Here is a 14,874-nt window from a genome sequence, read left to right as displayed (position 1 = left end):
TTTTGACAGTAGCCATCCTAATAAGTGTGAGATAGTATCTTATTTGTGGTTTTTATTTGCATTTCCCTAATGATCTGTGAAAAAGCCAACTCAAAACTCAATATTAAAAAAAGTAAGATCATGGCATCTGGTCCCATCACTTCATGACAAATAGAAGGGGAAAAGGTGGGAGCAATGATCAGATTTCTTCTTCTTGGCTCTAAAATCACTGTGGATGGTGACTGCAGCCATGAAATTAGAAGACACTTGCTTCTTGGCAGGAAAGTTGTGACAAACCTAGACAGTGTATTAAAAAGCAAAGACATCACCCTTGTCAAGCATCCCTGACCATAGTGTGAGGGTTTTTTTCTGGGCTGTCTGTTTCACTGGTCTATACTTACCTGTTTTACAGATGAGAAAGGCAAGGCTCAGAGAGGACCCATAATTTGGCCGAGGTCATGTGGTCAGTGGTGCTTAGGCTGGGGTTTGGCGGAAGGATGCTCTGGCCCTCGTCTGTTCGTGCAGAGGTGGGTGCACAGGGTGCCCATCGGACCCAGCCACTCTTCCCACTAGGTCCCCCTCCAGGCCAGCTGTGCTGGGCCCTCACCTGGTTCATATAGGTTCAGACTAGCTTCCAGTAATGAGGTCTCATTGAAATTGTCTTCAAACAATGCACAGAAACACAGAGGTAAATGTCTGCCCCAAGAACCCAGGAAGGGCAAATTCCAGGGAAAAGCTGACAGTCTCCTGAGAGCCTGGGGAGGCTCAGGAGGGCAGGGGCAGGGGAAGGGGGGCACTGAGGGTTCCCTGAACGGGGAGCCCCTCCACCCTTGAGCAGGACCCACCCCCTGAGATGTGCCCACAGGTATGCACTGCCCAACAGGCCCAGCTCTTTGGCCACCTCGAGCAGTGCCTCCCTCGGTGAGAAGCACGGGATGGTTCACTTGGTGTCTGTAAGAGGGCAGAGCAAGGACCTGAGGAAACAGCTCAGAACTCCTGCCGTCCAAGGTCTCAGAGACGACCAAAGACATCGCATCCATCAGAAAAGAACCACTTCTATTCAAAGAAATGATACAGAATGGAAGTAGAACATCTGGAAGGGAAAAAGCTAGAGAAAAGAGCAAACTGTGGGGAATAGAAATTCAGAACAGAGAAGGGCCTTTCCAGAGCTAAGGTGCGTTCGGGAGAACCGGAGGGGAGCAGGGGTGCAGACAGGAGCAGGGGACGCTGGGGGCGCTGCCCGCGGCCCAGCAGGACAGTTTCTGAGAAGGTCCCCACGTGCCTCGAGCTGGGACGCTCCTGCAGGGTGCTCCGCAGCCCAGATGGAGAAGGGGCCGGGTCCCCGTAGACAGAGCCCCAAGGGGGGCCCGGCGGGGCTGAGGCGGCCTGACTCACGGGCTGCGGAAGGCTAGCTTCTCAGACACCAAAGGATGTGGGGGACAAGGCAGGTTCAAAGAAAACCAAGTGAGTCATTGTTCATGGGGACCGGGTTGTGCAAGAAAGGAAGTTGCTGTAGTGAGCTGCCCGTCCTTCCCTCCTCCCCCGCCCCGTCCCTCCCCCTTCGCTCCTCCCTCTCCCCTCCCCCTCTCCTCTCCTCCCCACTCCCCTTCCCTCCTCCCCTCCCTCCCCCTCCCCCTTCCCCCCTCCCCCTTCCCTCCTCCCCCTCCCCCCTCCCTCCCCTTCCCCCGCCCTTCTGCCCCCACAGTGGCTGCTTCTGGGCTGGGAAGCTATAGCAGGTTAGGGTTAAGGATAAAGTTAATAGATGAAAGTTCCTGCTGCCTGCCCCCCCAACAAAAAACCCAAACGTGGGGAGTGAGGGAGGTAGGGGTGGCCTCTACCTGAAGCTGAAGGAAACGCCGGACAGCATTACACTCAGAAGGAACAGTGCCTGCGAAGCCCCTGGAGCAAGAGGAGGGGAGGGCAGAGCCTGAGGGGCTTGGCTGCACCCTGTTCACAAGCAGGGCTCCTGGGGATCCTGACCCCCACCAGGCCGGAGGGCACAGTCCCTCGTCCGCTCTGTGCCCTGGGGCAGGAAGCCCTGCCTGGCTGTGCAGTGGACCCGGGACACACTCAGGGAGGCACACTCAGGGATGGCCCTCAGGCGGTGGGGGGCACTGAGGCACTCCGGGTCCCCCCTCGCGCGGGGACAGAGAAAGCGCCACCCTGAACGAGGGCTGCTTGGGCAGCGCACTGTCCCCCGGGCCCGTGTGGCCTGGCTCCTGGCCGGGCACCTGCATAGTGACCGCATACCCCTGTCTGACCCTGAGGAGGCCTTGGCTGTCTGGGGGCAGGGTGAGGGCTTGGAGCAGGCCGGTGAACCCTGGGGGAGAGCAGGTGGGCACAGCAGGGATGGCAGTCAGGCTCGCATAGCGGTCATGTCACCCGCCTCCCAGGATGGCAAGGCTGGAGCGCGGATGCGGACACCCCGTGAGCAGCGAAGGCACCAGGGATGGTCTCTTTTCCAAGCCTCTTCCCTGCCAGGTGGTGGCTGCTCTCTCACCCTAGGACAAATTATCCAGGCAAGAGGAATTTGTCCCCCGCTGGTTGGACCTTCGTTGCCGAGGCAAGGAGGGTGGGGAGAGGGGGCAGACTCAGCAACCTGGAGCCTGTTTACAGTTGGGGTTCCCGAGTGCAGAGGGAGGGCAGGTTCTGAAGAGAACCCCACCCGAGTCGCAGCCCCAGAGGGAAACAGTGGGGGGGCAATGGGCAGGGTGGTCACGATGCTCAGTCTCTCAGTCGTATCTGACTCTCTGCGACCCCACGGACTGCAGCCTGCCAGACTCCTCTGTCCATGGGATTCTCCAGGCGAGAACACTGGAGTGGGTTACCATTTCCTTCTCCACAGAGTGGTCATGATGGTGAATAAAACAGGGCGCCCACAAACTGTCATGCGTCGCACTATCTGTGTGGACTGTGTCCCGTTGACCTCCTGAGAACACTGCCGGGGAGGCCCGGAGTCACCTTCGTCCTGGTGGGAACGGCACCCAGGGACTCTCACTAAGGGGGTCACCCTGAGTCCCTGGGACTTCAGAGGGGGAACCACCCTAGGAGGGGTGCCCTGTTTGTGTCCAGTCCCAGTGATGGCCTCCAGGTCTGCAGAGGCTGTGGGCTCTGAGGCAGGCGCAGCCTACTGGCTGAAGGCGGGGTGGCTGGAGGCAGGGCGTGGAGGGCGGGGCGCGGACACTGGCTTCTGCACAGGGCGCCCCGGGAAGAGGCAGCAAGAAGCACTGAGGCATCTCACTCAGGCGGGCTCCCCAAGGGGCTGGTGGGTGGGTAGGAATGATGCCCAGGCAGCAGGCTCGAAGGGGACACAGGGGGTGCAGGGCTCTGTCTACAAAGCTCCGTGTCCTCCGGGCACCCAACCAGGGGTCTCCACCCTCCGTCCTGCTCTGAGGGCCCCCTATAGGCCTGGCCTTCACAGAGGGGACCCCATTACCCCTGCCATCCAAGATGTATCCTCCCAACGTCTTACACATGCTTACTCTTTCTTTTTAACAAAAAGGAAAAACAATGAAAGTAGTTCAAAAGTACTCCATGCTTCTGCAAAATAATCAGAAATTGTGGAACTTTTAACAAGGAAAAAGAAATGAAAGTTCACCTGTAATCTGAGTTATGCACCCAGATTTTTTCCGTGCATAATGCACTTTACAAAAATCAGATCAAGATACAGCAGCTGATTTTAACTACTTAAAAAATACAGCCACATAGCTGCATGTTGCTCAATGTCAAAAGGTAATATACAATAAGAATAATAAAAGCTGACACTTTGAGTCCCTGTTCTGCATTGGGGACTCTGCTTTTCCTCAGGTAGAAGTGAATAGACCTGGTGAGTTTGCCTATTTGACACTGGAGCAAAAAAAAACATCTGTGTGATTTCACGCAAGAATAAGCCCTGTAAAAGGTAGAGGAGATCGACAGCAGGGTTTGATCTGGGGTGGATATTCTCTCTGAGGACAGAGGATCAGAGTGCCAGCCCTGCCAGTATCTGCAGAAGAGATTTCCTGGAGCAGGAGCAAGTGCCAAGGGCCTGTGGTCTGTGAGGTCAGGATGGGCCTGGGGCTCTGGGTGGGGGTGGGATCAGGGCTGGCTGTGGGGGGTGGGGGTTGCTGGGGCTTGCATGAAGACAGTGTGAGGTTCCCTGGGGACCCGGGAGGGTCTGGATTGCCCCGGCAACACAAGGAGGCCCCTGGGCCGAGGTCTCCTGAGACCCTTCAGACTTTGTGGAGAGCCTAGGGTGTGAGGTGAGGTTCATGGGTGTCTGGGAGGCTCTGGGCCAGATATGCAGCTCCAACCCAGTGAGCGGAAGTGGGCCTTCCAAAGTCTGGACATGTCCACCAAGATGGAGGCAGGGTGGGAGGGTCCGGTTGGAAGAGAGGGAAGGAGCAGCAGGAAAGATGGGAAGGGTCGGCTGGAGGCCTTAGCTCCGTGAATCAGAAAAGTCCGGATCAAGACTTCCTCCTGGAAGGTGCAAGGTTAAAAGTACTATATTGATATGTTAAACTGTAAGACCCTTTGGTTTTAGCAATAACCCCACCGAAGCAGGTAGAGCAGGACACGCCACGCTCACGTTACACTCTCTGATCCAGATGCCGGGACCCAGCGGCTAGGGGAGTTCGGACCCTGCACCTCCGCCCCGCGGTTAGGTGCGCACCGGCCTCAGCTGGCGGGCGGAAGGGGGCCGCGACTGGAGGCGAGGAACAGAGAGTCCGGGGCTCCCCGCGGGGAGCATGGGGACCTCGAGGGGCACAGAGCAGCCTGGAGGCGACAGAGCGTTGAGGATTCCACGAGGACGCGAGAGACGCAGGGCACGAGCCCACCGTGGCTCACTCGGACCCGGGGACCACGGGGAGAGAGGGGCGCAGGGCAGGACCTTACCGGGGTGCACAGATTCAGAGGAAGAGACAGGGGCGCAAGGCAGGACCTCACCGGGCGGGGATGCACGAGCCGACCTGGGGACCAGGACCGCGCGGGGTGCACGCGCGCGCCCCCTGCCGCCGCCGGGGCTCGGTCGTCTCGGGGCGGGGCGGCTCGCGTGCCGGGGTGGAGCTGTCCTTTCGCGGCCGCAGCCGCCGCCTGGTCCCTGAGATGCGAGCGCCGGCAGCCGTGCCAACACAGCTCCCGGTCCCGGCGGACGCCTCCCGCGGGCGCGCCCGAGCCTCCGCGCCCCGCCGGCCGGGTAAGTGCCCCGGGCGCGCTCCGCGGCTCCGTCTCCGTGGTGGAGACCCGCGCGTAGAGCCATCTCCCCAAGGGTCCCCCTCCACTCACCCCATCCTCACGTCTCCAGGCCCGGGAGTCCAACCGGCAGCTCCTCACCTAAAAATAAAACAAGAACTTTCGAGGGACTCCAGTGCACTTCCATTGCTTGTGGTCACTCAGTTTCCGACCTGGGAGCGTCAGACAGCCCCCTCCCCCAACTTTGGAAGAGTTGGGCCGATTGCCCTTAGCTCTTGGCCCAGTTTCCCTCGGAAATGTTTCGGGCAGATGCTAGGGGTTGTGGGGGGAGACTTGGAACCGAACCCCTGAGCCCTCCCCAGGGCAGCTGGTGAGGGTGGGGGGCCCCAGAGCTGGGGGTGCACAGCTCAGCCCCCTCCTTCCGGGCAGGGAGTGCCAGTCTTGGTTCTCACACTCGAGAAGGCTGAAGGCATGTGTTCCAGGAATTCACTGGGCTTCAGTTAGTGGCACCAAGAAAATTTTTCTCCCTAAAGTCTTACTTTGAGTGGTGGAAAATCCCCAGCTTGTGGGCACTTTGTGAGAGGCACTGGGCTGCCCACAGGGCAGGTGACCAGTCAGAGGTCAGAGGCCAGAGGCCTTGGGAGGTTAGCCCTGGGGTTCCTGTGTCTCTCCCGGTTGGTCTGAGGGGCTGGGGCCGGAGGCTGCCCCCTTGGAAGCGTCCAGCAGGTCTCCAGCTGTGGATGCCCCGCGACTCACGTGGGGCCTGTGTGTGACCAGCCGCAGGCTCTGACCCTCGAGGGGCTGGGCGCAGACGGGAGGCATGAGAGCGTGCCCTGGGCACTTGCCCTCTCGCTCCGGGTACTCGACAGTCGTGACTGGACCTCTCCCGGCCTGGTCAGCAGCCTGGCCCACCCGGGCCGTCTCCAGGGGCCTCTGGAGGAGGCGGGCTCTTGAGCCTGGCCGGTCTCCGCCCAGCGTCCGCCATCAGGGCCTCCAGCCTGACTTCTGCAGCCTCTTGGGCCCAAGCCCCATCCTGGTGGTCTCGGGACCCACTCGTGGGCAGGTGAGCAGCTTTCTGCCCCCCCTGGGGGGGTGCGGTCTGTGCTGGCTCCAGCCGCCGGGGCCAGCAGACCGCGCCTGTGGTCTGTGTGCTGGTGAGGACTTCGGGGTGGTCCTGGGCAGAGCTTGGACTTGGACCTTGGGCTTTGTCCCCCTCTTGATTTGGCCCCAGAGTGGGGCAGCTGCGTGGGCAGGGGCACACATGCTGGGCGGGAGCCATGGGCACTGCTCTGTGGTGTGGGAGGCTCTTTTATTTTTGTTTTTTGCTTATGTGTATTTTCTGAAGTGGACAACTATCATTTTTACCATGAAAGGGTCTTAGGAAAGCCCAGATTTCTCCGAGCAGCGCAGTCGGCTCAGAGCTCCGGGAGGCCAGCCCCACACTGCTTGGTGGTGCGTTTCTGGGGAGGATGATCCAGGCCTGCCAGGGCTGCATCTGTTTGAGGAGAGTGTGCAAGTGGTCAGGAAAATGGAGCCCGTGTTGAGGATTCCTAGGGCACGATGAGGCTCTCCCAGGGAACAGCGGCATCCCGGGGTGCCTCTCCCGCCCCTGACGGGGTGCCTGGAGTGTGATTGTTTGCTCTGGTGCTTTTTGCCATAACTTGTGTTTTTAGGGCCTTACCATCCTGGGACTTTGTGGGCTGGCTGTGTGCACGCTGGGGAAGGGCTGCTCCAGGGAGCCTGGATCCATCTCAGGTCCTGCTGCTGGAGGGGGTTTGTACGGAGGGAAGTAAATGGTCAGCACCACCCCCTCGATGTGTCCCCCCCGGCTCATCTTCCCTGTCACCCCCACTCCGCGCCACCCCTGGTCCGAGCCTTGGGCTCGTTTAGGGAATAGTGGTGCTAGGGAGGGGTCTCCTGGGGCCGGTGCAGGTCAGCCCCCCCCCCCCACTTTGGGTCTTGACAGGGCTCAGTGGGTCTCTGAGTGCCCGGCCCCTCTCGGGTGTGGGGGAGCGTCCCTGCCTGGTGTCCCCTGAGGCTGGGCCGGGTCTGGGTGCGGCTCAGTCCTCTCCTGCCGGCATTAAGCGGCTTTGCAATTCAGATGCACGACTTCACCCTCTGGATTCCAGCCCCCGAGGCTCTGACCTGGCTTCCCAGAGAAGGGCAGGCCTGGTGGCCGTGGCTCCAGGTGAGCTGAGAAGGCTGGACCCTTCCCAAGCATCTGTCCACCTATCCCTGCTCCAGCCTGCGGCCACCAGGCCCCACTCACCCGCCCCAGCCCGTCTCCAGAGCTCTTGTTTCCTCGGACTTGTCACCCCGCAGCCTCAAAGCCAGCTGTTGCCCCCCAAGCCCTGCAGCTGCCCCCCTGCCCAGAAACCACCCCAGCCCTGCCGGGAACATCCCAGGCCAACCCACCCCACCCCTGCCGGGAACACCCCACTAGCACTGCCACCACTGGGTCCTCTTTGCCACTCCAGACATTTTATTTCTATTTATATAGAAATTTGTGTTCTTTGTTTTTAGTATGGTAACATCCAATTACATAAAATTGACCATTAAAGAATTTACAGTACCGTGGTATTTATTGAGTATATTGCCAAAGCTGTGCAACTACCACTTCTGATTCCAAAACATTTTCTTCATCCCAAATGGAAACGCCATATCCTTCAAGCAGTCACTCCCCCTTCTTTTTCCCTCCGGCCCCTGGCACTCATCTCCTTTCTGGAAGTTTCCTCTACATGGAATCAATGTGTACCCTTTGGGGCCTGCCTTCCGGCCCGTAGCAGCGTGTTTCCAAGCTCCATCCGTGTTGCAGGGACATCAGGGCTTCACTTCTTCTTACGGCTGAGTGTAGTCCACAGTGTGGATGGACCACGTTTTGTTTATCTGTTCATCAACTGATGGGCATTTGGGTTGTTTCAGCTTTTTGGCTATGGTGAATAACGATGCTCTGAGTATTTGTGTGCCAGATTTTGTTTGAACGTATGTTTTCAGTTCTCTTGGGCTAGGAGTGGAATTGCTGGTATAGTATAGTGACTCTGTGTTTCATTTTTCGAGGAAATTCTGAAATGCTTTCTACAGGAGCTGTGCCATTTTCTATTCCCACCAGCAAGGCACTCGGGACCCATTTTCCCTACATCCTCACCAACATTTGTCATTTTCCTTTTTAAAAAAATTATAGTCGTCATCGTGGGTGTGGAGTGGTATCTCATTGTGGGTTTGATTTGTATTTCCCTAGTGACTCATGATGTTGAGCATCTTTTTATGTACCTGTTGACCATTTGTATGCTTTTTGAGGGAGAAATATCTATTCAGGTCCCTTGCTCATTTTTAATTAGGTTGTTTGTCTTTTTGTTGTCGAGTTTTAAGAGTTCTTTTTATAGCCTGGATACTAGACTTTATCAGATATGTGATTTATACTTAATATTCTCTGTGTGAGTGTCTCTTCACTTTCATGATAGTGTCCTTTGAAGTCCACGTTTTAAATCTTGATGAAGTTTGATTTATCTCATTTTTATTTTCTTAATTGTGCTTTTGGTGAAGAATCCATTGCCAAATTTAAGACTGAAAGAAACATAGCATTATGTTTCCTTCAAGAGTTTTACAGTTTTAGCTAGTACCCTCAGGTCTTTAACTAACTGGCTGGTTTTTGTCGCTGGCAGCTGGGTCCCCCGCCCTTCAGTGAGTGCATGTCCAGTTGTCCAGCATCTTTTGGTGAGGGGGCCCTTCTTCCCCATCGAACGGCCTCGTTGTTGAAAATCCATAGACCACACATGTTTATTCTTATGCCACATCTCTCTTCAACTCCTTTAAAGCCCTTTTATTATGAAAGTTTTCAAACCTTCTACAAAAGTGGAGAGTTTTATAATGAGCCCAATTTATTCATCAAGCAGCATAAACCCCTACTCCCCAGATTAATAGAAACAATCGCTGACATGTCATTCTTTCACAGGTGTTAGGGTATATGTATCTCTAAAATGTGTAGACTTTAAAAATCAGTTTTTTATGTGTTTTTATGTGTTTTTTAACTTAATTTTTTAAAATTGAGAGACTTTAGTTAATATAAAGAAGTTTCAGCAACAGTGAAAAGAGAGCTCAAAAGGGTCCTCAGGACTGTGGGAGGTGCCCAGAGGCCTCACGTGGGTGTGGGGGCTCAGGCTCCAGGAGAATGGGGGTGGTTGCCCCATTTCTCAGCCCCCGGCGCGGGAGGGCAGGAGCACACAGGTGGTGGGGCGTGTGGGAGCCAGGAGCCCCTGGTGGTGAAGGGTGTCCCACGGCGCTCACTGCGGAGGAGAGGTGCCGGGAGGGCCCAGCCCTGGGAGCAGGCAGGTGCCTGGCACACGGGGTCCCCGGGGACTGTCCCCTGAGTCCCGCCGCTGCCGGGTGCCACCACGTCCCCCTCCTGGCCTCTGTGCTGTAGGTGCCTTGTTCATTTGCATAGGTCGTAAACCCCACAACACACTGTTGTCATTGTTTTAAACTGTCAATTATCTTTTACAGATATTTAAATGGTAAGAAGGGTCCCGCATTTTTACCCATGCAGTTACCACTTCCTGTGCTTTCTGTTCATTTGTGGATCCACGTTTCCATCTGGTATCATTTTCCTTTGGCCTGAAGACACTCTTTCACATTTCTTATAGTGTGGGTCAGCTGGCAACGAATGCTTTCAGCTTTTTCATGTCTGAAAAAGTCTTTATTTAGCCTTAATTTTCCGCAGTGATTTCCACAGTGTCAGGAATTCTACTTTCATGCCTTTTTCTTCAGTGCTTTAAGGATGCGGCTCACTGTGCCCTCCGCATCCGTGTTTCTCAGGAGGCATCTGTGGTCACACTTACCTGTATTTCTTTGTGCCCAACACTGTGGTCTCTGGCAGCTTCTAAGATTATCCTCTTTATTGCTAGTTATGAGTGATTTGATTTTGATGTGCCTTATATAGTTTTTTTCCTCTTTCTTATGCTTGGAATACATTGACTTCTTGAATCTGTAGGTTTGTAATTTTCATTGTTTGGACAAATTTCTGCTATTATTACTTACTTCTGTCACCTCCTTTGTCCTCCTATTCTTTAGAGCCCCAGTTACACATATTAAGCCTCTTGAAATATCTAAATATTTAATTTTTATTTTGATGCTATTGTAAATGGTATGGTTTTTTTAAATATCTGTATTCAGTTGTTCATTGCTAGTGTATGGAAATACAGTTGACTTTTCTATATTGTCCTTTTTCTCTGTGACCTCGCTGAACTCAGTTATTATAAGAGATTTGTCATAGCCAAATTTTGTTATTTCCTGTGTGTACCGTCATGTTGTCTGTGAACGTTAAGGGGCATGATGACAGAGGACGTCTTTGTCTTCGTGGTCTCTGGGGATGTATTCAGTCTTCCACTCTTGGGTGTGATGTCAGCTGTACATCTTTTCGTAGATGCCTTTTATCAGGTTGGGCTTCTCTGATGGCGCAGCTGGTAAAGAATCCACCTACAATGCAGGAGACCTGGGTTCGAGTCCTGGGTTGGGAAGATCTCCTGGAGAAGGGAATGGCAACCCACTCCAGTGTTCTTGCCTGGAGAATTCCATGGACAGAGGAGCCTGGCGAGTTACAGTTCATGGGGTCAAAAAGAGTTGGACACACGTGAGTGACTAACACTTTATCAGGTTAATTAAGTTCCTTCTATTCCTAGTTTAATGAGAGTTTTAAAAATCATTCTACATGGATTTGGCCTCATGCATTTTATATATGTTGAGGTGACCAAATATTTTTTTCTTTTGTTCATAAATAAAGTGAATTATACTCAATTTCTTGAATTTCTTGAGCAAACCTCACTTGTGATATGTTGTGCTCTTTATATATTTCTGGTTCCCATTTGCTAACATTTAATTGAAGATTTTTGTGCCTGTGTTCATGAGGGATGATTTTTGTCTATAGTTTCCTCAAAACGTCTTTGGTTTTGGTATCAGGGAATGCTGAACTTAAATAAATTAGTTGTCAGTTTTAAATTTGATTTTTAGAGTTTTGCAGAGAATTGTATGGTTTCTTCCTTAAATTGGTAGACTTCACCAGTGACTCCACCTGGGCTTTTGCTTTTGTTTGTCGTAGGAGTAGATACAGGCTAAGCAGGTTATTTTTCTTGAGTGAGTTTGGTAGTTTATGTCGTTCAGGAAACTGGTCCATTTCATCTAAACTGTTGAATCTGTGGGGGAGTGTTTGTCTTAGTCTCCTTAGTGACAGTGTTAATTGCTCAGTCATGTCCGACTCCGTGCAGCCCCATGGACTGTAGCCCGCCAGGCTTTTCTGTCCATGGAATTCTCCAAGAGCGGGTTGCCATTCCCTTCTCTAGGGGATCTTCCTGACCCAGGGATTGAATTGGGTCTCCTGCATTACAGGCAGATTCTTTACCGTCTGAGCCACCAGGGACGCCCCTTAATCTCCCTGGACTGCCATAACAAAACACACAGACCCAGTGGCTTAAACAATACCTGTGAATAATGAAGATTTATTTCTCACAGTTCCAGCGGCTGTGAAGTCCAAGATCAAGGTGCCTGCTGACCTGACTTCTGGTGAGAAGGGGCTTCTTAGCTCGCACGCAGTGCAGAGTGTTGTCCTCTCTTTCCCTCTTCTTGTGAGGCCAACAGTTCTGGCAGTGCAGGGTTCCACCTGGAAGACCCCATTTAACCCTAATCGCCTCCTTGCAGACCCATCTCCAGGACAGTCAGATGTGGGATCAGGGCTTTAACATGTGAACTTGCAGGGCACACAGCTAAGTTCTAGGCTGTGTTCTCTTGTTTTCCTTCTGATGGTTGTGGTATCTGTAGTGATGTCCCTTTGTTACCAAAAGAGTGAGGTGGGGTCCAGCTGCTCACTGCAAAATCTCTTACCAAAAGGTATGTGGGGTCTGGCTACTCGCTGCCCAAAAGTCAGTAAACAGGCCAGGTTGGTGGAAAGTTTACTTTATTTCAGATGCTGGCAGCTGGAACGGAGAGAGGATGGCAGATGTCTGTCCAAAGGCTGACTCCCACCCCCTACTGGCAACCAGCAGGGCAAGAGCTTTATAGACAGAAGTGATGGTGGTGGTGGGGGGTGGGGTGGGTTTCTACATGCAGAAACAGCAGAAACAGCACAGTCGTCTTCAAATTGGTGGTCTTCACCATCTTCATCAGTGGTCTGACCAACATCATCTTGGTTGTTTTAGGTACAGTTAATTTTCAGCTCCAGGGTCAGTTTGTTACCATTTTTTGAGGCCAGTTCATGGGTACCGTCTGGTCATCATGTAGTTTAAATTCTCCATCTGGTGTTTTAGTGTCTATAAGACAGCTCACAGGATATGGCTCAGAATATTATATATAGCCTTTGAGAAAGAGCTAAAGGTCCTTGACTGTGCTTAATGACTGCATTATTATTTAGTCTCTGACTGTTTTCCTTTGTTTCTGCATTTCTCACTTCTCTGATTAAACTTATTCTTTGACTAAAGTTTTCTGCAGACAAAAGACAGATAGAGGCATTGGTAGAGGGCAAGGACCATAGGGTCCTCCTCTGTTTCACCTTCTTTCATTCATGATATTGGTAATTTGTCTTTTCTCTATTTTTTGATCAGCCTGGCAAGAGGTTTATCAATTTTGTTGGTCTTTTCAAAGAACCAGCTCTTGGCTTCGTTTATTTTTCTCTGTTTCTCTGTTTTAAGTTTCACTGAGGGACTTCTCTGGCAATCCAGTGGGTAGGACATTGCCTTCCGATGCAGGGAGTGCAGGTTTGATCTGTGGTTGGGAAGCTAAGATCCCACATGCCTCCAGGTCAAAAAAAAACCCCAAAACAAACAAACACAAGAAACATAAGTTTTATTGATATTTCCACCTTTCTACTTGATTTGGATTTGTTTTCTTGTAGTTACTTAAAGTGGAAGCTTAGGTTACTTACCTGGAACCTTTAATTTTTTCCTACTATAAACATTTAATGGTACATTTCCATCAAAGAACTTCTCAGCTGTACTCCGTAAAGTCTGATGTGTTGTTTTTTTCATTCAATTCAAAATACTTCTAAATTTCTTTGAGACTTTCTCTTTTACCTGTGGTTATTTGCATACCAGATAGTTGGGAATTTTCCATATATGTTTCTAGTTTAATTCCATTATTATTAGAGAACATACCTTGTATGATTTTTATTCTTTTAAGTCTGTTAAGGATGACTTTACATTTCAGAATATGGTCTGTCTTGAATGCTCCAACTACAAAGAGTGTGGACTCTGCTGTTGTTGGGTGAAATGGTCTATATATACTTCAATTAGTCTATGTCTGTTGTTTGGATATTCCACAACTTTTTTGATTTTCTGTTTATTTGCTATATTGATTACTAAGAAGATTGAAGGCAGGAGGAGAAGGGCCCGACAGAGGATGAGATGGTTGGATGACATCACCAACTCAATGGACAGGAGTTTGAGTAAACTCTGGGAGTTGGTGATGGACAGGGAGGCCTGGCGTGCTGCAGTCCATGGGGTCGTAGAGTCAGACACGACTTAGTGACTGAACAGCAACGATCGATTAGTGAGAGAGGAATGTTGAAGTCACTGGTGAATTATCTTCTCATTTTTTTTTAGTTTCTGCTTCATGCATTTTGAAGCTCTGGGTGGTGCATTGTTATTGAGAGAGACGGGCCATTCATCCTTGTGCGGAGTCCCTGTCTGTGCTGGCGACTCCTTTGTCTGAAGTCAGCTTTGTCTGACGCTCACTCAGCCACTCACATGGCTACTCCAGCTGGACTTTGGATTGGTGTATCTTTTTTGATCCGTTCACTTTACCTACTTTTGCCAGTAGTCAAAGTGTGTTTCTTATGCTTAGAGTGGATTCATGACATGTTTCCGGCATTGTCACATCACTTGCTGAACGTAGAGGAAAGGGTGGAAGTCGTGAGTTTGAATCTGCTTCCTCTTCCAGGTTGGACACTCGAGGCCGGGCAGGGCTGCTGGCCTCCTCTCCGCGTCTGCTGGCGCGGAGCCTGACGCCGAGGGTCATTGGTCTGCAGGGCATCCGTGAGGCTCAGCCCCACTGCACGGGAAACCGAGGTTCTGACGTGTGTCCTGAGGTGACGGGCAGGCTGCCCAGCCTCGGACCACAGTCACGGGGCTGCTCCCTCGGCCGGCGTTCGTGTCCACACTGCCAGTGGCGGCCACCAGGCATGGTCAGCGGGCTCAGTGCAGCTCTGAGTTGGTGGCCAAAGCAGATGCCCGGTGTGGCATCGAGAGAGATTTTACATAGAAAAGAGGAATCCCGTGTGCCCAGAGGCGCAGACCTTGGGGGAGGTGGGCTGCTGGGAGGGGACAGATGGGCCACAGGCAGCGGGGGGTGGGGGGGGGCGCCTGTCCAGAGTCCTGACCCAGCACTCAGCCCTCTGTGCCTGCGGCCCGGTGTCCTGCTGGAGCAGCGACTCCTGTTTCTAGTCGCTTCAGGGGGTCTACCTGCCGGGAGCTTTTCCAGCACAGGGCTGTCCTCTCAGGAGTGCAGTGACAGGACCGGGTCCTCGGGCCACCCTGGGGGCCCAGGGGCCACCCGTGGAGAAGGGGCGCGGCAGGAGCCTGCTCGGACGCTCGGGGCCTGGGCCTGGGGGCCGTGGTTCACACCCGGGCGTTGTGCCCTCGCACGCCTCGCTGGTCGGCCACGCCCTGGCCGCTGCCTCAGGGCTTGGGGCATTGTGTGGACACCCAGCTCCGTTCAGTGTGACTGACTTGATGCTCCCTCTCT

The 14,874-nt window shown here is 52.9% G+C and overlaps 1 protein-coding gene and 1 long non-coding RNA gene across 3 annotated transcripts in view; one reads left to right on the top strand and one right to left on the bottom strand.

Annotated features, from left to right (window-relative positions):
• Positions 1-395: 395 nt before the first annotated feature.
• Positions 396-4,911, bottom strand: LOC122683943. The gene is made up of 3 exons (XR_006337873.1): positions 4,855-4,911; positions 1,818-1,878; positions 396-640 (listed from the first exon to the last, which is right to left on the bottom strand). It is a non-coding gene; the product is annotated as an uncharacterized LOC122683943 (long non-coding RNA).
• Positions 4,912-5,061: 150 nt separating this feature from the next.
• Positions 5,062-14,874, top strand: part of AHRR (aryl-hydrocarbon receptor repressor) — an 83,747-nt gene continuing 73,934 nt past the window's right edge. The window contains exon 1 of one of the 2 annotated variants that reach the window (XM_043887902.1): positions 5,062-5,155. In XM_043887902.1, coding sequence (XP_043743837.1) covers positions 5,065-5,155 — 91 coding nt within the window. In that variant the 5' untranslated portion in view covers positions 5,062-5,064. Of the gene's footprint in view, positions 5,156-6,143; positions 6,215-14,874 lie in introns of those variants that run through there. The other variant, XM_043887903.1, reaches the window with a different exon arrangement.

The sequence above is a fragment of the Cervus elaphus genome, chromosome 25 (genome assembly GCF_910594005.1).
Source record: "Cervus elaphus chromosome 25, mCerEla1.1, whole genome shotgun sequence".
In the NCBI taxonomy this organism is placed as follows: domain Eukaryota; kingdom Metazoa; phylum Chordata; class Mammalia; order Artiodactyla; family Cervidae; genus Cervus; species Cervus elaphus.
The sequence above is the reverse complement of the archived record's forward strand: the minus strand, read 5'-3'. Positions and strand labels throughout refer to the sequence as shown.